Source organism: Salvia miltiorrhiza, chromosome 1 (assembly GCF_028751815.1).
Source record: "Salvia miltiorrhiza cultivar Shanhuang (shh) chromosome 1, IMPLAD_Smil_shh, whole genome shotgun sequence".
Lineage (NCBI taxonomy): Eukaryota > Viridiplantae > Streptophyta > Magnoliopsida > Lamiales > Lamiaceae > Salvia > Salvia miltiorrhiza.
In genome coordinates, this window is record NC_080387.1 from 70,245,220 (window position 1) to 70,272,413 (window position 27,194).

Genomic DNA, 27,194 nt, shown 5'->3' on the forward strand with positions numbered 1-27,194 from the left:
GTGGGATACGACCTTGCTTCCCTATGTTGCAACTACACCGTATACTTGCGGCGTGGTGAAAATAATAGCGAACAAGTTTGACCCGCGGTCTTACCCCGCGGCCGCGGGTGGTGACCGCGGGGTACTGGGCGTTTTGCACAGTCCGCTCGTTTTGCTCCGTTCTCCCTCGTCCGGACTCAGATTTGGTCGCCGTTTGCGCTCACGGATTCCTCTCGAGACGTACTTCGATCTCATGTCTTCAAAATCCTTCAATTAATTCTTGATTTTCCCTGAAATCACTCCAAAACTACACCAAGGAATTAAAACTCAACAAAACTCAAAATTGGGATACAAACACATATTAGCAATCAATTCATGGGGGAAAATGACAACAATTCATGCGATATTGAGGTACGAAAACCATGTTTGTCAGTGACCCACTGGGAAGTTGGTCAAATCATATGCAATTAAGTTCAAAATACATTAGAAATACGAAACACTTGTAGGATACGAAGATAGGTTAATAAAAAAAATCGAAAATTAATAATTAAAAATAATAATAATTAATTTACCGACGGAATTTTCTGTCGGTAAACGCGCCACCTACCACGGTCAACGCCGGCGTCGGAGACTTACCGACGGCGATGTCCGTCGGCGGTACCCACCGACGGACAGAAAAAATTCGTCGGTAAATCATTTACCGACGAGCATTTCAACGACGGGTGAAATCCGTCGGTAATTGACAAACATGGTTTTCATACCTCAATTCCACATGTTTTGTTGTCATTTCCCTTCATGTTTTGCTTGTGAATGCTTGTTTGTGCCCGAATATTTAGTTTTATGAAGATTTGATATCTTGGTGTAGTTTTGGAGTAATTTCAGGAAAAATAAAGGATTAATTGGAGCATTTTGAAGATATGAGATTGAAGTACGTCTCGAGAGGAATCCGTGAGCGCAAACGGCGACCAAATCCGAGTCCGGACGAGGGAGAACGAAGCAAAACGAGCGGACTGTGCAAAACGCCCAGTACCCCGCGGTCACCACCCGCGGCCGCGGGGTGGGACCGCGGGTCAGCTGTTCCCAATTCCAGGGGTGTACCGCGGTCACCACCCGCGGCCGCGGGGCGGGACCGCGGGTTCCCTGAGTTTTGCCCACGTTTGAGCACCACGGGCGCGGGCCATGACCGCGGGAAAAGAGCGGAGTCGCGTTTTTCAGCCCTTAAACCCCTTTCTCCCCCTTTTCCTCACATTATTCATCTTCCCCAACCTCATACTCACCCATTTCCATCTTCCCCAATTCATTCACACCAAACCCTAGCTTCCATTACCACATCTTTTTACCAAGATTGAAGGCATTGAAGAGGAGAGAAGATTGAAGAAAGCTCATTAATAGGATTTGTCACTTCTTACTCTCTCTTTCATTTATGTATTTCTTTGATTTTGGTTTGTTGTTTGTGAACATGTTTGGATAAAATCCCCCATTGGTTTGGGGATTAGGCTCATGGATGATGTGATAGATTGATTATTATGCTTAATATATGTATTGATTATTTCCTTGTTATTATCTTTTCAAGCCCTAGCTTTAATTCTTGTATGGATTGTTGGCCACTTTCTATGCATTTCTAATTTGTGATTTGAATCGGGAGAGGATAATCATAATAGATTAGGAGCTTGAAACATATTGACTCAATAAACCGGGAGGTTGAGAGTTGGGTGAGAGTTTACCGATCATTTGTGCTCTTGGGAGTTATAGGTTAGAAGTTGACCGGGGACGGCAACTATGACCCGTAATCTACAGTTTTAGTCGTCCGGGAGGGGGCTAGAACTAGTGGGGAGATCACTCTAGATAAATAGGAATATCAAGACTAATATTGAGCTAATTGAAGTCCATTGCTAATCCATCGTTGCCTAATCCCTAAACCACCTTCATCACTTAATTAATCCACTTTATTTGATTGTTCTTATTTTGTCTTTGAATTTGTTAGTTAATCAAACCACTCACCTCCTTGTTTAGTCTAAATAGCTCTAGCATAATGACTTAAGGTAATCACTAGAATTTGACTACTAATCCTTGTGGAATACGACCTTGCTTCCCTATGTTGCAACTACACCGTATACTTGCGGCGTGGTGAAAATAATAGCGAACAGTAATCCGTCGGTATCTCCATTTACCGACGGAATTTTGATGCTTACCGACGGAATATTCCGTCAGTGTTCGGCCAGATTCTGGTTGTGTTAACTTTTACATTTTCACCACTTTTAATATTAATTACAACGATTTTTCACCATTCTCATTAATACACTCAACAATTTTTTCTTAATTTTCATTATGCGCAACAATATTTTCTTAAAGTTCGTGCCACTCCTCCTAGCAAGTTCGTTCATGGACGAAGGAAATAATAGTTTACAATTTCAAGTAGTTTTCTCGACGTTTCAAATATGAATTAATTTTAAAAATAAAATGTAATTTAATTAGTAAGACGCTTACCTCTCAATTAATAAATTGAAAGTTTGAGTCACTTAATGTGTGTGTGTGTGAGTTATAATTAAAAAGAAGAAGAAGAAGAAGAAGAAGGAGGAGGAGGAGGAGGAGGAGGAGGAGGAAGAGGAGGAAGAAGAAGAAGAAGATAAGTTGGTCCCAGTTAGTGATGAATTACTGAATTTGTTTACTGGATAAGGTTGGTGGTGTCCATATGAGCAGGCGAATCCAACTAATTATTTTCATTAATTGCTTTCTTCGGCAGTTAATGAAGTTAAATGCTCCAGTCTCTATCACCTCGGCTATAGCTTGGACAGCCGTTGGTTAATTCTTTTTTTTTTTTTTTTTGTAGAGCTCTAGCTCTCAACATTTTATAGCCAATTTGCAATATTCTAATTACTAAAAATAATAATATTGACGTTGGGGTGCTAAACTCAATTTTGCATAACCGCATTTTATTAACTTCGGTATTAAACTCAATTTTGCATAATCGCATTATTAACCTCGGCATTGAACTTAACTAGTACGACCATCCGTGCGATGCACGGCAAAATCGAAATTAAATGATATGTTTAAATAAATAAATATAAATAATAAATAGAAACAAAATATAATAAATGCAAAATATGGTTTAAAAATAAAATACTACTAATTACTCAATAAAATTTCGAATTTAAAAATGTAATTTTCAATTATGTACAAAGTGTAATGATAATTATAGTTATTAAATTATTTGATAATGAAAATATTTTGAGATTTTAATAACCGATTCGTTTTAAATTATTTTTTGATAATTTTTATATCATATTAAAGATCTTCTGACGAACTTAAACTTAAGATGCACATTGAATATTTTTTTTATAAATTAAATTTGACAATGTTTAGAAAAGAATTGAAATTATAAAAAGAAAAGAAAAAAATATTAAAAAAATTGATGAGAGAAGAGAGAGAAAATGAAAGAAAAAATGGAGGAAGGAAACTCTTCTTTTATATATTATATAGATTTTGCATAATAGCTAACCAAAACTAAACCGAACACACAAAATAAAAAAGCGCAATTAGTAACGAAAATTTTCGTCGTTAAAACTTCACTTTTCATCCTTAAATATAATTAACGACGGATTAATTTGACGTTTTATTTCTTAATTATTTTTATATTTTTAAATTTTATTATTATTTAATTTTTAATTTAATTTTATTAATTTCAGTTGTAGGAATTTTTTTTCAAATTTTCTAATGTATATTGTATTCAATCGTATCCACTTTAATTTAATTTTCACTGAGTCACTCATCTTGGTAGTGCTCTAGAGTAGTCACCAATATAGAAAATGCAAATTATTGATATGTTAGCACCTATCAATTCATTTAAACTTTCTTTCAATATACAATCTCATTTATCGTCATTTCGTAGAATCACTACATAGAAATGAATTTTGATTCTTTGTGAAATTAATTATGATCTCTTTGTTTTCGAATTTAGACATAGAAAATTTTGGGGAAATGAATTCATATCAAGTTCGACCTGAAAGAAAACGATGGGGCTATGAAATATATTTACCTTTTGAGTAAAATTTTAAGTCGGGGATATGGAATAAAATATATTTTTATTTAGCATATTTTATTGGGGCTTATATATAAGGATATAATAGTACTTTTATTAATTTAATTTATTATTAATTTAATTAGGGGCCTATAGTGAGAGATTTGGGGGCTATGTTTAAAATTTTGGGATGTCCTACTAGGATAGACTCGTTTTTTATTTTGAGTAAAAAAAATAGTTAATATATGAAATTAACCACTTTTCTATAGTAAATTTAAAAATTAGCCTATCAAATAAAAACTTAAAAAATTTATCAGTTTTTGTGCAAAAATACAAACTTATCCTTAACATTAAAATTTAAAAATTAGACACACACAAACACATACATACGCATACGCATGCACGCGAATCTACTCCCCCTCCCGCCCCCTATTCCCTCTCTATCAGTAGTTGATTAAGTGCATTTTAACTAGTCTCCTCCTCCTCTTGTTTCTGCCATGCTAATTTTCGTTTAATCATTTTCCTAGCTATTTGCAGCTTGCTCTATTAAGATCAATGAATGGTGCAGATATGGAGTTTGCAAAGGACGTCAAAGTAAATGTGTATGATATATGGTTGTTGAAGGTTTTCAACTCTCAAGTAGATGGACTGCACGTCAAAGATGATGGCCATCATTCATTGTTGATTAATGAATGCAAACCAGAATTTTGGAAGTACCATTTCAAAGCACTCGCCGCTTGCATCACTGCATGGTAGCTCGCATTTCTCTCTTTTGATATGCTAGGCGAATAAAGTGAGCGCCTCTGAGCGCTAATCCTAATCACCCTTTTTTTATTAATATATTTTTTATTCTCTTATCTCTCTCCCTCCCTCCTTTCCTGCAACTTACCCAATTGTCGAGTTCCACCATATCAAAATGGAGATCTCAAAATTCATACTAATTTATAAAATTAATTTTTTTTTGTCTTACAGAATATTAACGATTCAAGATTTAAGAACCCGTACTCCTTTGGTTTACAAGCAAAAATGATGGATAAAATGACAAAAAAATCATCTATTTTTTGGTGTTAAATTGGTGCATAAAGAAAACAAAAATGGTTGCTTGATTCTCTTACTTTGCAAATTTGGATAATTTCAACTGCTTCGAAAGTATGAAAGAAGAGAGCACACAAAGAATTCAATCATCTCATTATTAATTTTCGTTGATGTTAATTCATGTTTAATTTGACATCCACGTAAAAAATGGAATGATCTGAATTCATGTATAGAGGTCCGATGAAGAGACAATGGGAGCAAGGAAACAAAAATCAAGAAAAAAAAAAAAGAGATTTGCAAAGACATGGAGAAAGAATAATAGACGCGAGAGATCTAGTTGGGAAAAACAAGTGGGTAAGTTGCAGAGAAAGGAGAAGGAGAGAGAGATGAGAAAGATATGAGAATGGAAAAAAAATAATAAAAAAAAGAAAGAGTGAGAGAGAGGAGAAAGATAAGAGAATGGAAAAAAAATAATAAAAAAGGTTGATTAGGATCAGCGCTCACGGAGTCGCTCACCATATTCGCCCAGCATATCAAAACTCATATATATATATATTTCTTTTTAATGTTCTTGAAATCACAATCATATCTAGGAATTCATAACTTAATGTTCTTGAAATCACGATCAGATCTATAAATTCACAAGTGTATGTTTTTGAATTCACAACTAGATCTATGAATTCACAACTGAATCGTTAGTGTTGGTTGTAAATTCGAGTTTAAAATCTCGAATTCACAACTAGTTGTTTTGGTTGTGAATTCGAGTTTTAAAACTAGAATTCACAATTAATTAAATTAATGTTGGTTGTGAATTTGACGTGGTTATGAATTCGTGGATAATTTTTAAGTTTTTTATGTGAAGGATAAAATGATAATTGTGATCAATTTTTAATTTTTTTTATCTTAATGGCCAATTAATTTTTAATTTTACTATTCCAGAGTGGCTATTTTCAAAATTCACTCTAAAAAAATATACTTAATTGTTGTCTACCACACCACTTTCCTCATATAAAAACTAAGTTTCTTAATCTTCGTGCCCAAAAGAAATGAGCATATTAGAGTGAGACGGATGGAGTATTTGATTAATATGCAAGGCTAGAGTATATATATTTTTAGTGATTAATTTATTAATTAGGGCTCATTAATATGTTTTGTTTGTGTAATAAATAGTTATAAAATAGTAAAATTAAGTGAGATATTATAAAACCAAAAAACGTTAATAAATCCTAATTAATGGAGTAATTAATATAAACAAGATAAAAATTTTAAAAATTATATACCTTAACTTTGGATTATTAACCCTAATAATTGCATATTAATTAATAAATTTAAAAATAATTATAAATACTATAATTGAATTAGTGAACCCTAATATAAAAAATAAAAACTATAAAAAAATCGAAAAAGAGACATGGAGCGGTACCAACTAATTGAATTAATTATCTCTCACCCACATTCATCCTATTTTTATTACAACATATTTTTTCCTCTTCATTCTTGGAAGCCAACTAATGTATACTGTTAAGAAATCCAACTCTTATACTTACATACTTAGCATTCTTTAAATACATTTTACGAACTACATTCTCAACCAACTCATCCCACTTGTTCCATAACTATTTAATTGTTATTAATATTTGATAGATATAAATCTCTATATAAACCCATCTCTAGATTCAAAACCAATCACACCTTCTCTAGCTAAAATCAAATTACAAACAATGGCAACACCAATCTCTATTGTGCTAATTCTAACAATCTCATGCTTGCTCGTGTCCACTTTAGACGTGTATGCTAGAAAGCAAGCTTCCTCTGACGTTGCAGAGGAAGCAACATCCTTCCTCCACGACATATGTGGAGGAAGAGAAAAGGTTATGAAACTCCAATTATACGTCCAAGACCTCCGGATCGGTCACCCGAACGCCACCGTGGTGGAGGTGGCAAAAGCCGCCGGTGTCACCGACAATTCCCCGTACCAATTCGGGAGCGTCCACGTCCTCGACGACCTGGTCACGGAGGGGCCGAGCATAAACTCCCGGAAGCTCGGCCGCATCCAAGGGCTCACCACTAACGCCGACCTCTCGACGTTCGGCATCGCCATGAATCTCAACTTCTTCTTCACGGAGGGGTGGTACGCCGGCAGCACGCTCAGCATCCTCGGCCGGAACCAGGTCATGGACAGCCAGCGGGAGCTGCCGGTGGTTGGCGGCACCGGCGTCTTCCGATACGCTCGTGGCTACGCAATCCAGACCTCCTATTCATTTGATCCCGCGACGAACTACGCGGTGTTGGAATACAACATCTACACCACCTACAACGCTCGTTTCAACGAGGATGTTGAAATTGCTCGTATGTGAGGGAAGCAAATTAAATCGACTTTGATCGATTTGTCTAATTAATGCATGCTGCATCATCTTCATCTTGTTAGCTTCCGTTTTTTTTTTTTTTTTTTTACTTGTGTTTCTCATCTTCTTCTGGGTGAATTCAATAAAGGTTTTGCATGCAGTTAACTAATGTAATTCGATGCACTGCAAATTAATTTGTCATGTTAGTCTTGAGACAAATACATATATAGTACGAGTCAGAGGATTTTTTTGGACAGTAACTTATATTGATTTGGAAATTAGGACAAAAACTTTCGAACTTGTAAAAATAGGACTTAATTTTTTTTAGAGTAAAATAGGACACTAATTAATAAGCATCGTAAAAATAGGACATTTCTCGGCCGATAATTGGCCGAGAATTGACCGAGAAATGTCTTGCGAGTGCAACACTTATTAATTAGTGTCCTATTTCACTCTAAAAATAAAATTAGTGTCCTATTTTTATAAGTCCGAAAGTTTTTGCCCTAATTTCCAAATCAACCTAAGTTACTGTCCTAAAAAATCCTCGAACTCTATATAGTACTATAGTACCTAGCATTTGCATACCGTGTAATGCACGGAAAATATTTTTATATTCTATATTTATATAAAATTGACACGAACGCAATTATCATATTTTTAAATGTAATAAAAATTAATTTTAATTAAATATATTTGAGTTGAATTAATATTGAAAAAATAAAAAATAAAGAACAATTCAAAATAATAAAAATTGATATTATGAAAAGACAAAAAATATTACAAGTTAAAAAAAATGAAAATGAAAATAAAAATAGAAAACAAATGAAAAATAGATTTATTAAAAAAAGATGAGAGAGGAGAGTGTTTAAAAATTTTAATCTTTAAATAAATAACTTTTACATTTAAATCAAACATTTACATAAAATATATCAAATTAAAGTTCTTAATTATCGTGATCTTTAATTTGATATGCATATTAAATACTATTTTATAATTAGTCGAATTTCATAATTTTAGAAAGAAAACAAAAAGATAAAGAAAAAGAAAATAAAAAGAAAAATATAGTTTACAAATAAACTTTTAATTTTATTACAACTATAAAATTGTCATTCAATTTTAAAATTAATTTTCATTTGAAAGCTACATTTTCAATATAGTATAGATAGTGAAAAATAGTCGAAATTATATATATATATATATATATATAGGGGTGGGCTACCGTGAAAGCACACCTTAAAATAAGAAATAAGAGCAATTTTTAATGTATGAATCTTATGTATAACACGTATGAATTCGCTGTATAAAGATATGAATTATGAAAAATAAATTTTTGCTACCTCTGGGATTCGAACTCAGGACCATAAATCCATCTAACAGGATTACGAATCAACCGTACATCTTGATGATCTAAGGGCAGAAAATGATTCTTATTTTATATCTTAAGAAATGCTCTTATTTTAATCATTCCCTATATATATATATATATATATATAGATATATATATATATAGGGGAGGGTTATACAAAAAACTCCCCTTAGACTATAATATAAGGATAAATCATAACCATTAAAATCTAATCTTGTACGATTGAGATTAATTTCCTATGGGGCGTTACATTCGTTTTTTGTGTACCTATAATTCATACATAATTTTTGCTGGAGGGCATAATTGGGTAGTGTAATTTATTCTCTCTCTATCTTAATTATCTGTTTCCGAAATTAAAGCCATATTTTTTTAGAATAAAAATGTCATCATTGAAGTGAAGAATGGGAAAATATTGCATTGCATATTCAAAGATAATTCTGGAGAAAATCATTTCAGATTCTCAATATCTTTGGAATTCCATCTGATAATTATTACTTGACAAAAAATGACACCTAATCTAATAATTCATACTGTACATACAAATATACTTGCCTAATAATTCATACAGTACATACAAATATACTTCCCTGATAATTCATACCATATAATTCATATAGTTGATAATTCATACAGTACATTCAAAAATACTTGCGTTATAATTCATACGAATATAATTCATACAGTCGATAATTCATACAATATATTCAAAAATACTTGCCTGCCTAATAATTCATACGCATATAATTCATACAGTTGATAATTCATACAGTACATTCAAATATAATTGCTTAATAATTCATTGCACGTCGACATGTGTCAATTCAAAGAATGAGTACATGCAAACTCGTTCGTAATTCTATTAATTTGTTTGTTTTTTTGGATGATTCCAGTAGAATTTTAAAATGGATAGAAGGTGTTCAATTATTGTGTTTATTTTCAGTTTCCTAATTAACGTGTTTAATATGTGATTTATGAATTGAGAAAAAAAAGATATACACACTTGAATGTAATTCCCACAATTTAGGAAAAGATATTTATTAAAACTATAAAATTACTTGTTTACCCAATACGCATGTGAACCAAAAAATTGCTAGAGAAATCATTAACTAAATCAGGCCATTAATTGATTAAGATCTAATAGCCTAGATTAATTCTTATTTTATAGTCTAACTTTGATTTTTATTTTAACCTTCCCCTATATATATATATATATATATATATATATATATATATATATATATATAATCGGACATCCCATTCTCTCTATCTTTAACTTCAATTCACAATTTGATATTATCATAGGATATTAGTGTAATAATATTTTCTAATTTCTACCTGAGAGAACATGATAAAAAAAAATTAAAGAAAAAAAGAAAAAATGATGTATTAAAATTTTCTCTATCTTTTCGTAATTATTGCTCATTCTCTAATGATAAATTTACAATTAAAGTAAATATACTTATTGTTATTACTATTAATTATGAAAATACAAGGAGATAGGCTTGATATCTTTATTACTACTCCATCCGACCTGTAAAAATAGTCATGGGAGGAAATGACACGAATTTTAATAAAAGTGGTTCTATATATTCTGAGTGGAGAAATGATCCCACCATATTTTTTAAGGGACAAATAAGACTTTTCTTCACATATAAGACCTTAGAAATAAGATTTTAAGTCGTTTTATTTGTAAATAATACTTTTTCTTAAATAAAAAAAATACTTATATTTTATAAAATAATACGTAAGATTTTTCGTAAGAACAAATAAGACTTATAATATGTATAAACTCAATTTATAATGAACCACGTTACAATCATTCAAAGTTTCTAAAACTGAATTTTATTTTATGATACAAACTATTATCTAATTTTTATTTCACTCTTATATTAAAAATAATTTTAAAATTCACTGATTCAATTTGAAATCAAAATTGATTTCAATTTTACAAATTGAACTTTATATATTATAGATTTAGGTGCCGACCGATGTGGGTCTGCCGTTTATGAGGTAGTAAAGGAACAAACCAACCCACAATTGACAAAGACTCATAATATCTAGAGACAGTTTATAAATTTTGGACCACATTTTATCCCAAAAATCCATTTTTGTGTAAAACATTCGGGCCAGGATGGGTTAGCCCGATTACTCATGCCAAATATTGCTCGGAATTTGTGGACCAAATTTTTGCAGCTCAGCCATCTAGACCGGGTGTAGTGACCCGCTCTTTTATATATTTTAAATCCAGTAATGAGTGTTTATTTTTGTTCATCAGTGAATGAAAACGGTTTTTATCCTAATATGAATTCAGCTTATGATCCTGAATTTATATTGTTAAAGCAGTTAATGATATTATTTCAGAGTTATAACTGACTTAGCAAAGTCACGTTATTTATTTAAGCGAGATGAAATTTGATTTTATTTTTACTCAGATCGTGAATTATTTCCGACTCAGGAAGTTAATTAAATCTGCGGATTTAATTTAGATATCAGAACAACGAACGAATTAAATCTACGGATTTAATTTAGATTCATTTTATAATTTATCGGTTTTAGTGAGAAATCACATGTCGAAATACGAGATTTATTTAAATAAACAGTATCAAGCATATACGAGCACACGATCCATCTTACAGTTACAGAATCACCGAGACAGAGAAAATACATCAATAATTCTCCTCTACATTTTTTTTTCCTTTCTTTTTCTTCTCTTTTTCTTTCCATTAATTTTGTTCCCCACTCCATCAACTCCACTACCCTATGCTCCCCACCATCTCCACTACCTTTGCTCCCCATCAACTCCAACACTTCACCCATTCCTTCCATTTCGCACCAGCAATCACAAAGAGAAGGAAGACTTGGCTTAACTACTTTGCCAAGATTTCAAGCTGCTCCAGTCCAGTAGTACCCCAACACTCGAAGCTAGAGTTTATTGGGTGAAAAACCGTGCATGAGGTAAGGCAGCGAATCTGCCATAAGCACACTGCTCCGGCAGTGTTTTGCAAGGCGATTCCAGCCATCCAAACGGTTCCCAAAAATTCCCAAATTAATTGTGTATCATCTTTCATACATTCTCTATATTTTGGTAAAATTTCAGAATATTTAGAGCTCGCATGATTTATTTATGAATTTGTAAACATCACTACCCATCTGGAATACATTTTTGGTAAACAATCTTTGGGAGATCATAAGTAAAGTTTCACTCGGTGAAAACCTTTGAAACTTGAATATGTCACTCTAGACTCCCGTATCTTTCTTTTGACATCGGCCTCACCATTTTTGAATAAGGGAAACAACCGGTATAAATTCTTGAAATCTAGTTCTTATTCCATGTACCATCCAGTAGATTTTACAAACCTACGACTTTGAGGTGGAAAAGGCCGACTTAAATATTTGATTCTCAAGCCTATCTTTCTACTGAATATTCACTGACATGTTGGGAACTTACTTGTTCAGTTTTAGAATTTTTGGTGAAGCTTAAAGTGGTTTTTCCGATTTATGTTCTGAATCTGCCAAACTTGAACTCTTTTTGTGCACTGAACTTTAGATAGTCATATCTTCTAAACCATGAAGGTTCTTAGAGTAAATCCAACTGGAGAGTGTTATGATCTCTCCCTAGTTTCCAGATTGACCTTTGGGGTTCCCAGTGGAGTTTTGTAAAGGGAGATATGAATTTTTAAAGAAAGCCCACTGACTTGGTTGTAATCTGGAAATATGAAATTTACAGATTTTTGCTTGTTAAATACCCATCTTTGAGAGGGCATATCTTGCTCGTTTGAATTGTTTTTCATTCGATTCAAATTGGAGAATGATCCTTGAAATGTCTAGTTTCCAGAATGTCTTTTGGAGCCTCATTTGGAGATCCGAGGTAGATTTGGTGTCAGTTGTAAAACAACCCCTTAAGAGCTCAAGTTGTTGAATTATTTTCTATGTATCAAAGTTTATTTTAAAGGATGTTTCGTGAAAGATTTAGTATATGTGCGTAACAAGTTTGGGACTATTTATTTTAAATGAGGTCCGTTCTTTATTTAAATTAGGATGGACTTTTAATGAATATTTTTGGGATTAAACTATTATTTCTTGATTTATATAAATTATTTTTAAGGACTTATAAATATGAATTTCGTAGGCCTACTGACCTACTGTGATCGACGGTTTGTCGATGTCTAACAGCTTTGAAAATTTTATAGCAAGTCCCTACATGAGTCTTGAGTACCCTGGTAAAATTTCAAGCCATTCCAACTTCGTATGATACTTCTTTAAAATGTAAAACCTAAACTGCACATTACTACTGAGAATTTCAGAGAACAGAGAAAAGAGTCATTTATTTCAGTAGCTTCCTGGGTGATCTAGCTTTCCAAATTTTTATGGTATTAACCTTATTGTGTTATTTAGATATCCACCAAAGTTGAGCCCAGTTTGACAACGTTTACTATTTTTCAAAAATACAAGTTTTCGATTGTTCAAAACTGCCGAACATGGTAGATCGTGGTAAAAACGTCATATCTCTCAAACCACTTGGAGTTTTCGACTCTATTTTTTTTATATGAAACTAGACTCGAAGATCTTTCTTTCGGTATGAGTCTCGAGTCCAGGAGATGTCGGAGTCAGAACAGATTAAATTTTGAAGTTGAGTCAGTGTAAAAGCAGAGCATGTTTTGATGATGTTTGATTGTGATTCTTATGTGCCTTATGTTGAGCCTTTTTATTTTATTTTATTTTTTTTTTAATTTTATAACATTACTTGTTCTTATTTATTAAGCCCGATTAATTATGAGATTATAAAGCGAATAAGTTGAAGTATTTATTTTCTATTGACTACGAGGAGCGGGGTTTATTTAATTGACGGATTAGAACACCCCGAAGAGAACGGATTAATTTTTGTTAATTATCCGGCTTCATGAGACGAGACTTAGCTTTTGTTTAAATCCGATAGCCTGGATTAACAATAGAAATTCCCTGATTATTATCTCAGAATAATAGTTCATGCATACGAGATTCATGCATAGTTTAATTACGCATTCTCATTTAATTGAGAATTTTCCCTCGATTTAAAGTCTTACGTTATTTTCTCGGATTAAAGGTCGAGCGCAAGAATAAGAGCTCGTCAAGGAGTCACTAATCTGTAGCAAAGCTTTGCTATCAGGTGGGCATTACTTTCATATATATCAAATGAGTTTAAATGTTACGTTCAAGCAAGTTATTTCATGACTAAATTAATTGAAGTTATTTCAAATATTGTCTTGCCATAAAATATTTAAATTTCAGTATGATATCTATCTGATGTGACTTTTATTATGCAATCGAATTCGGGTCCTGAGCAGTTGATAGCTATCCTGCCAGGGCTAGTGTACACCAGTGACCGTGAGTCATCTAGCGGGTTGGCCGGTCAAGTGACCGTGAGAGGTGGCCACCTCTCCGGCACACAGTTCCAGATATGATAGATTACAAGAGAACTTAGTCTGCAGACGAACTTTAAGAATCACAAATGAATTTAGTAAGCTTGGGCCTTTTTAGAGAAAAACTCCCTTGCTGTACTGTTTATGATGGCATGACAATTTACAACTTTACGAAGCATGTTATATTTCATAGTAGGCATATGTGCCCACTGAGTACTTTTGTACTCAGCCCTGCATATATTTTTAAATGTGCAGGTTGAGCAGCTGCCGATGGTGATGAAGTGACGAGCGGGACTCTTTTGTCTTATTATGTATTAATGAACTCTAGGGTTACATGTCTTCATACATGTAATCAGAACCTTATTCCGCTGCGTACTCAGAAGTTTTATGTTATTTTGGATAAGTCGGAGTTATCCGAACTTGTTAGTTATTTGAGTCTATACGACAAAAACTCTGTTATATTATAGATATCTATGTTGTTAACAATGATGAAATACGATCCTTTCTTGTTTGATTATTCCCCTTTCTACCCCGCTTCTTATCTCCCTCCATTAGCCACGATTTCCCGGCTTAATTATCCTTAATTAGGACCGGTCGTGACAGAGTGGTATCAGAGCAGTTCATTTGCTCTGAACCCTAGAGTTAGCCCATTTTTCTAGTATGATCACTAGTATATATGAGTCAGTCAGCCAAAGCTCATCACTTCATCACATCGTCATGCTCAGCAAGAAAGAAGGTGGTAATGATTTTAAAACATTGAGAAGTTCACGTTTTATATGAATGTACTGATGCTTACATTCAAGTTTTATGCTTTATTGATTGATTAGATATCTCAATGAACTTAGATGCGTTAAGAATGCATGATCACTGTTACGAGAAGAACGATAGAAGCTAGAAACTCAGTTATATTTCACTATAGCCATGGTGAAGAGCTAAGAAAGAAAAAGAGAATCCCATGAAAGCAGTGCAAGCGGAGTGCCACGCACGAATCACTGAAGCAGGCATAGTTCTTCATTCAGGTTGTTCACGAGTGACAGAACACCGAATCGACTATTGTCTTATTTGATGATAGATCACGTGAGTCATTGCTCGTAGCGACGAGTGTGACTTATGTAATCAGCTAGCTATCGCATAATGAGCTAAGACTCATTACTAACTCTCGATTATCACCAGTTATGGCATGAAGAGAACCTTCATGATTTATGTTTGAACTTCAGAGTCGGACTCATATGCAGTTATAACACTTTGTGTATGATGTTATAGCATCGCGATTAGAACTGCCAGCTTACAGTTTCAGATATTCAGAACCTTTATGATTACAATTACCTATTATATTACACGTGAGCATGATTTAGAATCCCTATTGATTACGATCACCTGCTACACATCGAAAGGAGGATAGGTGCCATGGGTAACTAGAAGTTACCAACCATTATGATTGACTAGAAAAATCTATACAAGTGCGTAAGACGGGAGGAGTTCCTGAAGATGGTTTGGAGTTTAACAAGAGCTAGAAATATCGACAATGGTTCGATGTTAAAGTTAAGAGATTGAGATTATGATGAGAGACTAAGCAGGTTAAGTATGCATACCTTAGTCGATCAGAGACATTCCCCAGTTAGAACATTTTAGACCAAACATTCACTTTAGTAGCCAGAATGCAAGCATTGACTAAGGTCATTCCATGACTTAGAATTACACATGGGGACACATACCCTATAAAGGTGCTCAGATGAGCAAAAGCTATTTCCTTATTGAATGCGTGATGATTCAGAAGGTCTTTTGCAATAACACGGAAGAGTGCTTCAAATTATATGGTTGCATTTCAAGCGCTATGTGAAGGAACACTAAGTACTAGAAGTACTACATTAAGATCATATAGAGGAACATTATTGAGTAAGGTCGAGCCTACCTTATTTCGCCTATAGAAAATGTTTAAGGATTGCATTAAACTAGGAGGCAGACTCCAAGTTTGAGAAGCTCTAGAATATTCTCAAGGACATGTTCAAGATATTAAGAAGAAAGTGGTGATTTTAGACCAAATATACCTTTTGCAGCCAAGGAACAAGAATTGCCAAGTTCGGAAAAGTATTTCTGAATGACTGAGAAGTAGTTGTGTCGGACCTGGCCAGTCCACATGGCCAAAATCTCAGTAGTCGTCATATATGGGTCTTTAAACCTATATATTTTAAACCTTCATCTGAAAAGCCAAACGGGTTCAGACTATTAGGTCATTTCGTTTCGACCTTTCAGTCAATTCATTTCTACCCTATGGTTACTCATTTTCAATTGTTTGGCAAATTATTGAAACACTTTGCCTAATTGCCATTTGTTATTTGAATCATTGCGATCTACTAGTTGTTGGTAGATTTTCTGTGACCCAAGGACAAACAGATACTTATCTGATTAAATCAGTCAAACACATATGCTTCAACCCAAGGGTCAAGCACGTAATGCACACAGACAATCTCTTGTGCATTTAGTAGGACCTTATTTGTGTATTTCAAAAACGATGATCATTTCGATGCTTTTGTATGCCCCTATGTTGGCTTAGTTATTTTGACTAGTATTAGTACGAAAATGCTGGTTCATAGAGCATTTCGGAACTGAGCTCTTTCATGATGACCTTGCTAGATAGCTAGTTCATCGTATCATGCTTGGATAGATCACCAGATCTATATTCAATTGTTGATGAAATAGTCCTCATTGATACTAATTTCCCATGTCTATGTAGCGACCCTATCAGTCTTTTGCGGCAAGTTACTTCCGCTATGTTATTTATATACTTTCATGAGGAAGAGTATGAGCGAGATTTGAGAATCAAGAAAATAATTTACAGAATCGATGATATGCATCTGTGTATTACATTGGTGACTATATGTCGACTCATCGGAATGCCAACAAAGCAAAGGCGTCCGAGAGAAGTTGGATAGAACAATAGTATGCCTTGTGATGTTGCATTAACAACTTGTGTTTTGACCTAATAGAAGGCCGTCAAAACGAGGACGACCAAGAGGAGGGGGCGGGATTCCCCGAAATGAAGGAAGAGGCCCAGAAACAGGGCCAGAACCAGAAATAGTTCAATCACCTGTTCAGCCAGAACGACGGATTGAAGAATTATTCTTGCGACAGAACCCACCTACCTTCAACGGGACAGGAAACCCGGCAGAAGCTGAAACTTGGGTTCGCGCTATTGAGCGCATTTTCAACTTCCTGCGTTGCACCAACCAAGAGCGCCTGACTTGTATGTCCTTTCAGCTGACTGGGTCAGCTGATTTCTGGTGGGAAGCACGGATGAAAACGATGACAGCAGAGCAGTTAGAAAACCTGACTTGGGAACAATTCAAAGCCGGTATATATGACAAGTATATACCCAAGAGCTACCGCAAGAAAAATGAGGCTGAATTTTACAATCTGAAACAAGGGAAGATGTCGGTAACTCAATACGATAGGATGTTCTGCGATATGTCTAGATATGCACCGGAACAAGTTGACACAGATGAGAAGATGGCTGAAAAGTTTTGTGCTGGTCTGAGGCACGAGATTAGGATGGCTTTGGCAAGCCACGGAGGATTGTCTTACACTGAGTCGCTCAGCCGAGCGTTAGACATTGAGGCAGCCATGCCTGGAGAAAGACCTGCAACTGTACCTGCGCCAGCACCTCCACATGATCAAAGTTATAATCCGAATTTCAAAGGAAAAAGGAGATGGGACAACAGTAACCCGAACCAAGGCGAGAATAGGCCATGGCAGGGACGGGTCTTCCAGTCACAGGGCTATGGAGGCCAGAGTGCACCGAAACAGATGGGAAATAACCAACAGAGGGCCCCACATTGCCCCAAATGTAACAAAAATCATGTGGGAATCTGTAAGGCCGGCAATGATAGTTGCTATATCTGTAACCAGAAGGGGCACTATGCAAACCGGTGCCCGAATAAGCAAAACGGAACGAGTTCAAGGCCGAACCCACCTATCCAGGCTCCGCATCTGCGAGCAATCCAAGCTTTGCCCCAACCATACCCAAGGCAACAACCACAGTATCAGCAGCCACAACAGCACCAACAGCTACTGTACCAACCACAACCTCAACAACCGTATCAGCAACAGGCCCGCCAACAACAGCAGCGACAACAGAAACAACATGAAAAACCTCGTCATGCTAGAGCCTATGCTATGAGGCAGAAGCAGCCCGAGAACAACCAGGGAAACCTGGCAGGTATGGGCATGCTACTCAATACTCCTGTTGTACTTCTATTTGATACGGACGCATCGCATACTTTCATTTCAAGTACATGTGTTGATACATTAAAACTTAAAATGGAAAGAGCTGACCAGGAGTTGAGTATATCATCACCTATAGGAGGGATGACGACAGTAGATCATGTGTGCTTGAACCTAGAACTGAACATAGGGTCACACAAGATTGTAGTGAACAACTCCTATGTTATACCGATGGGAGATGTGGACATAATCCTAGGAATGGACTGGCTAGCCGAGAACTATGCCACCGTCCTTTGTAACGAAAGACGGATATCGTTTCGACCCCCAGGAAGGGAGCCGTCACATTTCCACGGAATTAGTATGGGAAGAAGAAAGATGATCATCTCCGCCCTGCAAGCAACGAAAATGATGAAGAAGGGATACTCAGCTTACCTCGTATACTTGCACGGAGAACTGGGTACTGAAAAGAGTATAGAAGATGTAGCAATTGTACGGGACTTTTCAGATGTATTTCCAGAGATTCTGCCAGGGCCACCACCGGACAGACCAATTGAGTTTACCATTGATTTGGAGCCCGGGGCAGCTCCCATTTCGAAGGCACCATACCGAATGGCTCCTAAAGAGTTGGAAGAACTCAAGATACAACTGCAAGAACTTTTAGAACTTGGATTCATTAGGCCAAGTGTATCACCTTGGGGTGCACCCGTACTTTTTGTGAAGAAAAAGGATGGTACATTGCGAATGTGTATAGACTATAGAGAACTGAACAAAGTGACACTGAAGAACAAATATCCTTTACCAAGGATAGATGACCTCTTCGACCAGCTCAAGGGAGCAAGCGTGTTCTCGAAGATTGATTTGCGATCTGGTTATCACCAGCTGAAGATTCGACCAGAAGACGTACCTAAGACGGCATTTCGAACTAGGTATGGCCACTACGAATTTGTAGTTGTGCCATTCGGACTAACCAATGCGCCGGCTGTGTTCATGGACCTCATGAATCGAGTGTTTCATCCGTACTTAGACAAATTTGTCTTGGTGTTTATAGATGACATCCTGATCTACTCGAAGAACGAGAAAGACCATGAGGAACATCTGAGAATTGTCCTAGAAACGTTGAGGACGGAGCGCCTTTATGCCAAATTCAGCAAGTGTGAGTTTTGGCTCAGCGAAGTCACGTTTTTAGGACATATTGTATCATCAGAAGGGATTAAAGTGGACCCTGAAAAAGTGCAAGCGGTGCGTGAATGGAGATCGCCTACTAACCCTATTGAGATAAGAAGTTTCTTAGGATTGGCAGGTTACTATCGGAGGTTTATGGAAGGATTTTCCAAAATTGCAAGGCCAATGACGCAACTACTCAGGAAGGGAATAAAATTTTCTTGGACAGAGGAGTGCGAGAAGAGCTTCCAAGAACTCAAGGAAAAGTTGACTACGGCACCAGTGTTAGCCGTCCCAACAGCTGATAAGGAATACGTGATCTGCACAGACGAGTCCAAAAATGGACTTGGTTGCGTGCTGATGCAAGAAGGAAGAGTGATAGCATATGCGTCACGATAGCTTAGGCCACATGAACTGAATTACCCGACTCATGATCTGGAGTTAGCTGCAGTGGTGCATGCGCTGAAGATTTGGAGACACCACCTATATGGAGTTAGGTGTGAAATATTCACAGACCACAAAAGTCTGAAATATTTTTTCGAGCAAAAGGACCTTAATATGAGACAAAGGAGATGGCTCGAACTAGTGAAAGATTATGACTGTGGTATTAACTACCACCCAGGCAAGGCCAACGTAGTGGCTGATGCATTGAGTCGTAAGACTCAATCTAAATTGGGAGCTCTCATCACTCGAGAGACGGTGCTCATAAGGAAATTTAGCAAAATGAGCATAGAAGTGGTTAAACCACCAGGGACGATAGCAAGCGTTGTGGCAACGGTACCTAACTTGAGGAAGACGATCGTAGAAGCACAAAGAAAAGACGGGAAGATGGAAAAACTACGGGAAACAGTAAGGAAAGGAGGCGTCAAGAATTATCAAGAAGCATCAGATAATGCTATCCTCTTTGAGGGAAGGATATGCATCCCCCACGATGATGAGCTTAAGGATAAAATCATGAGTGAGGCTCACGATACCCTTATACTGCCCACCCAGGGAGTACTAAGATGTATCAGGACCTAAAGAAACACTTTTAGTGGGAAGGCATGAAGAGAGACATAGTGTCATTTGTGGAGAAATGCCTGGCATGCCAACAGGTGAAGGCCTTACACCAAAGGCCATATGGAAAACTACAATCGTTGGAAATTCCAGAATGGAAGTGGGAGCACATCGCAATGGATTTTGTGACCAGTTTGCCCAAAACAAAGAGAGGAAACACTGCCATTTGGGTAATAGTGGATCGACTCACAAAATGTGCTCATTTTATACCAATACCGATCACACACGGGTCAGACAAGCTAGCTCAGTTGTATGTTCGAGAGATTGTACGCTTACACGGTGTACCCGTGTCAATCACATCAGATCGAGACTCGAAGTTCACATCTAGATTTTGGATGAGCTTACAGAAGGAGTTAGGCACGAGGCTAAATTTCAGCACCGCCTTCCACCCGCAAACAGATGGGCAGTCTGAAAGGACAATTCAGACCCTTGAAGATATGTTGAGAACAGTGGTGTTAGACAGAGGTGGAAGTTGGGAAGCAGTGCTGCCGTTGATTGAATTTGCCTATAATAACAGTTACCAGGCAACTATCGATATGGCACCATATGAGGCATTATATGGAAGAAAATGTAGATCACCGCTTTATTGGGATGAAGTGGGTGAGAGAAAAGTTTTAGGACCAGACATGGTCAATGAGATGGTTGAGATAGTCCGCCAGATCAGAGGGCGAATAAAAGAGGCACAAGATAGACAGAAATCTTACGCTGATGCACGTCGAACTGAGTTATGTTTTGAAATAGGAGACAAGGTCTTCCTAAAGGTATCTCCTACCAAGGGGATAACTAGGTTGGTGTCAAGGGAAAACTTAGGCCCCGATTCGTAGGACCTTATGAGATTTTGGAGAGAATAGGCCCAGTAGCCTATAGGTTGGCGTTACCGCCAAGCTTTGGAAACGTTCACAATGTTTTCCACGTATCACAACTCAGAAAATACGTTTTCGATCCAAAGCACATAATCCACCAAGAAGAGATCATCATTTGCCCAGACTTGAGCTATGAAGAGAGACCAGAGGTCCTTCTAGATCGAAAAGTACAACAACTCAGGAATAAGGCAATCACATCAGTGAAAGTCTTATGGAGACACCACAGACAAGAGGAAGCCACGTGGGAGCTTGAAGACAAAATGAAGGAGAAATACCCCGAACTGTTTTAGAAGAAATATGCAAATTTCGGGACGAAATTTTTGTTAAGAGGGGTAGTATGTAGTGACCCGCTCTTTTATATATTTTAAATCCAGTAATGAGTGTTTATTTTTGTTCATCAGTGAATGAAAACGGTTTTTATCCTAATATGAATTCAGCTTATGATCCTGAATTTATATTGTTAAAGCAGTTAATGATATTATTTCAGAGTTATAACTGACTTAGCAAAGTCACGTTATTTATTTAAGCGAGATGAAATTTGATTTTATTTTTACTCAGATCGTGAATTATTTCCGACTCAGGAAGTTAATTAAATCTGCGGATTTAATTTAGATATCAGAACAACGAACGAATTAAATCTACGGATTTAATTTAGATTCATTTTATAATTTATCGGTTTTAGTGAGAAATCACATGTCGAAATACGAGATTTATTTAAATAAACAGTATCAAGCATATACGAGCACACGATCCATCTTACAGTTACAGAATCACCGAGACAGAGAAAATACATCAATAATTCTCCTCTACATTTTTTTTCCTTTCTTTTTCTTCTCTTTTTCTTTCCATTAATTTTGTTCCCCACTCCATCAACTCCACTACCCTATGCTCCCCACCATCTCCACTACCTTTGCTCCCCATCAACTCCAACACTTCACCCATTCCTTCCATTTCGCACCAGCAATCACAAAGAGAAGGAAGACTTGGCTTAACTACTTTGCCAAGATTTCAAGCTGCTCCAGTCCAGTAGTACCCCAACACTCGAAGCTAGAGTTTATTGGGTGAAAAACCGTGCATGAGGTAAGGCAGCGAATCTGCCATAAGCACACTGCTCCGGCAGTGTTTTGCAAGGCGATTCCAGCCATCCAAACGGTTCCCAAAAATTCCCAAATTAATTGTGTATCCTCTTTCATACATTCTCTATATTTTGGTAAAATTTCAGAATATTTAGAGCTCGCATGATTTATTTATGAATTTGTAAACATCACTGCCCATCTGGAATACATTTTTGGTAAACAATCTTTGGGAGATCATAAGTAAAGTTTCACTCGGTGAAAACCTTTGAAACTTGAATATGTCACTCTAGACTCCCGTATCTTTCTTTTGACATCGGCCTCACCATTTTTGAATAAGGGAAACAACCGGTATAAATTCTTGAAATCTAGTTCTTATTCCATGTACCATCCAGTAGATTTTACAAACCTACGACTTTGAGGTGGAAAAGGCCGACTTAAATATTTGATTCTCAAGCCTATCTTTCTACTGAATATTCACTGACATGTTGGGAACTTACTTGTTCAGTTTTAGAATTTTTGGTGAAGCTTAAAGTGGTTTTTCCGATTTATGTTCTGAATCTGCCAAACTTGAACTCTTTTTGTGCACTGAACTTTAGATAGTCATATCTTCTAAACCATGAAGGTTCTTAGAGTAAATCCAACTGGAGAGTGTTATGATCTCTCCCTAGTTTCCAGATTGACCTTTAGGGTTCCCAGTGGAGTTTTGTAAAGGGAGATATGAATTTTTAAAGAAAGCCCACTGACTTGGTTGTAATCTGGAAATATGAAATTTACAGATTTTTGCTTGTTAAATACCCATCTTTGAGAGGGCATATCTTGCTCGTTTGAATTGTTTTTCATTCGATTCAAATTGGAGAATGATCCTTGAAATGTCTAGTTTCCAGAATGTCTTTTGGAGCCTCATTTGGAGATCCGAGGTAGATTTGGTGTCAGTTGTAAAACAACCCCTTAAGAGCTCAAGTTGTTGAATTATTTTCTATGTATCAAAGTTTATTTTAAAGGATGTTTCGTGAAAGATTTAGTATATGTGCGTAACAAGTTTGGGACTATTTATTTTAAATGAGGTCCGTTCTTTATTTAAATTAGGATGGACTTTTAATGAATATTTTTGGGATTAAACTATTATTTCTTGATTTATATAAATTATTTTTAAGGACTTATAAATATGAATTTCGTAGGCCTACTGACCTACTGTGATCGACGGTTTGTCGATGTCTAACAGCTTTGAAAATTTTATAGCAAGTCCCTACATGAGTCTTGAGTACCCTGGTAAAATTTCAAGCCATTCCAACTTCGTATGATACTTCTTTAAAATGTAAAACCTAAACTGCACATTACTACTGAGAATTTCAGAGAACAGAGAAAAGAGTCATTTATTTCAGTAGCTTCCTGGGTGATCTAGCTTTCCAAATTTTTATGGTATTAACCTTATTGTGTTATTTAGATATCCACCAAAGTTGAGCCCAGTTTGACAACGTTTACTATTTTTCAAAAATACAAGTTTTCGATTGTTCAAAACTGCCGAACATGGTAGATCGTGGTAAAAACGTCATATCTCTCAAACCACTTGGAGTTTTCGACTCTATTTTTTTTATATGAAACTAGACTCGAAGATCTTTCTTTCGGTATGAGTCTCGAGTCCAGGAGATGTCGGAGTCAGAACAGATTAAATTTTGAAGTTGAGTCAGTGTAAAAGCAGAGCATGTTTTGATGATGTTTGATTGTGATTCTTATGTGCCTTATGTTGAGCCTTTTTATTTTATTTTATTTTTTTTTTAATTTTATAACATTACTTGTTCTTATTTATTAAGCCCGATTAATTATGAGATTATAAAGCGAATAAGTTGAAGTATTTATTTTCTATTGACTACGAGGAGCGGGGTTTATTTAATTGACGGATTAGAACACCCCGAAGAGAACGGATTAATTTTTGTTAATTATCCGGCTTCATGAGACGAGACTTAGCTTTTGTTTAAATCCGATAGCCTGGATTAACAATAGAAATTCCCTGATTATTATCTCAGAATAATAGTTCATGCATACGAGATTCATGCATAGTTTAATTACGCATTCTCATTTAATTGAGAATTTTCCCTCGATTTAAAGTCTTACGTTATTTTCTCGGATTAAAGGTCGAGCGCAAGAATAAGAGCTCGTCAAGGAGTCACTAATCTGTAGCAAAGCTTTGCTATCAGGTGGGCATTACTTTCATATATATCAAATGAGTTTAAATGTTACGTTCAAGCAAGTTATTTCATGACTAAATTAATTGAAGTTATTTCAAATATTGTCTTGCCATAAAATATTTAAATTTCAGTATGATATCTATCTGATGTGACTTTTATTATGCAATCGAATTCGGGTCCTGAGCAGTTGATAGCTATCCTGCCAGGGCTAGTGTACACCAGTGACCGTGAGTCATCTAGCGGGTTGGCCGGTCAAGTGACCGTGAGAGGTGGCCACCTCTCCGGCACACAGTTCCAGATATGATAGATTACAAGAGAACTTAGTCTGCAGACGAACTTTAAGAATCACAAATGAATTTAGTAAGCTTGGGCCTTTTTAGAGAAAAACTCCCTTGCTGTACTGTTTATGATGGCATGACAATTTACAACTTTACGAAGCATGTTATATTTCATAGTAGGCATATGTGCCCACTGAGTACTTTTGTACTCAGCCCTGCATATATTTTTAAATGTGCAGGTTGAGCAGCTGCCGATGGTGATGAAGTGACGAGCGGGACTCTTTTGTCTTATTATGTATTAATGAACTCTAGGGTTACATGTCTTCATACATGTAATCAGAACCTTATTCCGCTGCGTACTCAGAAGTTTTATGTTATTTTGGATAAGTCGGAGTTATCCGAACTTGTTAGTTATTTGAGTCTATACGACAAAAACTCTGTTATATTATAGATATCTATGTTGTTAACAATGATGAAATACGATCCTTTCTTGTTTGATTATTCCCCTTTCTACCCCGCTTCTTATCTCCCTCCATTAGCCACGATTTCCCGGTTTAATTATCCTTAATTAGGACCGGTCGTGACACCGGGGATTCGGTGGCTCTATTATTTTGAAAAATGTAGGGGTTTGGTTCGGTGGATATGATGTGATATATAAGATTGATAATATGGATGGAATTGAATGGGTGATTAAATAATTCACCCGACTTTGGAGTGATAAATAATTACCCATTTGGATGATTAGATGTAGGTCGAGTTATTAATCACAGATCCAATTATGCAATCTAAACACTTGATTAAGGTGAATTATTTTACCAATCATGTCTGCATCACTCAAACCAAACGCATTGGAATGAGATTTTAGTATAAAAATGTGTGAGCTTATATATAATGTGGTAGAATATATTTAATGAAAGGTTAATTGTGTATAATTATTGAACTTTCAACAATTTCTCATTTTGTAAATCAATGTTAAATTTGTATTAAAATTATTTGATAATTAATTTTTTTTTCTCACTTTTGCATCTTTGCCCATTTTATGGTGTGATGACATAGTATAAATATAATCGCTTGACATAACTATAACTGCGTAAAAAATAAAACTGATGCCATATTATATAGAGAGAATGAAACTACCTCGTTTCAGACGTAAAGTTTAATCGAAAAATTAGTGAATATGTAAAATGAGAAAAAAAAATATTAAGTAAATAATTTTAATATATATTTTAAAATAAATGTGTAAAACATAAATTTATTGAAAATTAAAATTATCCACTTTTAAATAGCACAGATTTTTAATAAAGTAATTGAATGTATTATGAGTGGAATAAGAGTCTCACTTTATTGTAAGTAAAATTTATAAAAAATAGGCTAGATATATTTTATGAGGACGAACATATATGACAAATAGAATACATTTTATGAGTACGAAGGGGGTATATAATTAACCAACACAAATGAGACACGTAGAACTTCGTATATATAATTAACCAACACAAATGAGACACGTAGAATAATGAATGCATTCGAACTCTGCACATGTTAAAAAGAAAGTGTGGAATAGAGAAATGTACTATTCTATAACGATATAAATGAAAGGCTCACAATACGTCAAATGGGATTAGACAAAAAAATAAATGCATTGGAACTCTTTCACGTGTTAAAAAGAAAGTGTGTAGAGGATTGTACTACTTTATAATGATATAAATGAAACACAAATACTCATGTGCAATTAGTTGTATCGTGCAACTGATTTTCAGAATGATACTAGTTCATTCGAGAAATGACATTTGAACATTTTCGAATGACACTACTTCAACATACAAATGATACTTGAAGATCTTCAAGTGTCATTTATATGTTGAAGTAGTGTCATTTAAAAATCAGTTGCACGGTGCAACCGGTTGCACGGGAGAGTGTCTCTAAATGAAAGAAGGTAATTATTTTCATAGCCTTCATTTTATTCGATATAGACTTCCATCTAAAATAATACTACTCCCTTTGTTCACAAAGATGGTGTGTTTATTACTATTTTCGTCTGTCTATCAAGACTGCGTATTTTTTTTTAGCCCTTTTATACTTTAAACCCCATTCACACTCAATATTTAAAAAATACTCACCTTTTACTTTTATAATTTAGTGAGCTAAATACTACCCTTTTAACACTATTATCACATCTTCCAACTATTTTATTAAAACTCGTGCCCTCCT

General features: G+C 35.5%; 1 protein-coding gene and 2 long non-coding RNA genes across 3 annotated transcripts; all 3 read left to right on the forward strand.

The window, feature by feature from the left end:
* The first annotated feature begins 6,630 nt into the window (after window positions 1–6,630).
* LOC131005625 (dirigent protein 22-like) lies at window positions 6,631–7,542 on the forward strand. Its single transcript, XM_057932635.1, has one exon. The coding sequence runs from the start codon at window positions 6,754–6,756 to the stop codon at window positions 7,387–7,389; it is 636 nt and encodes a 211-aa protein (XP_057788618.1). The 5' UTR covers window positions 6,631–6,753; the 3' UTR covers window positions 7,390–7,542.
* Window positions 7,543–10,984: 3,442 nt separating this feature from the next.
* LOC131005626 (uncharacterized) lies at window positions 10,985–14,659 on the forward strand. The gene is made up of 3 exons (XR_009095295.1): window positions 10,985–11,698; window positions 13,827–13,889; window positions 14,398–14,659. It is a non-coding gene; the product is annotated as an uncharacterized LOC131005626 (long non-coding RNA).
* A 7,116-nt stretch (window positions 14,660–21,775) lies between these two features.
* LOC131005627 (uncharacterized) lies at window positions 21,776–25,484 on the forward strand. Its single transcript, XR_009095296.1, has 3 exons — window positions 21,776–22,523; window positions 24,652–24,714; window positions 25,223–25,484. It is a non-coding gene; the product is annotated as an uncharacterized LOC131005627 (long non-coding RNA).
* Window positions 25,485–27,194: the final 1,710 nt, after the last annotated feature.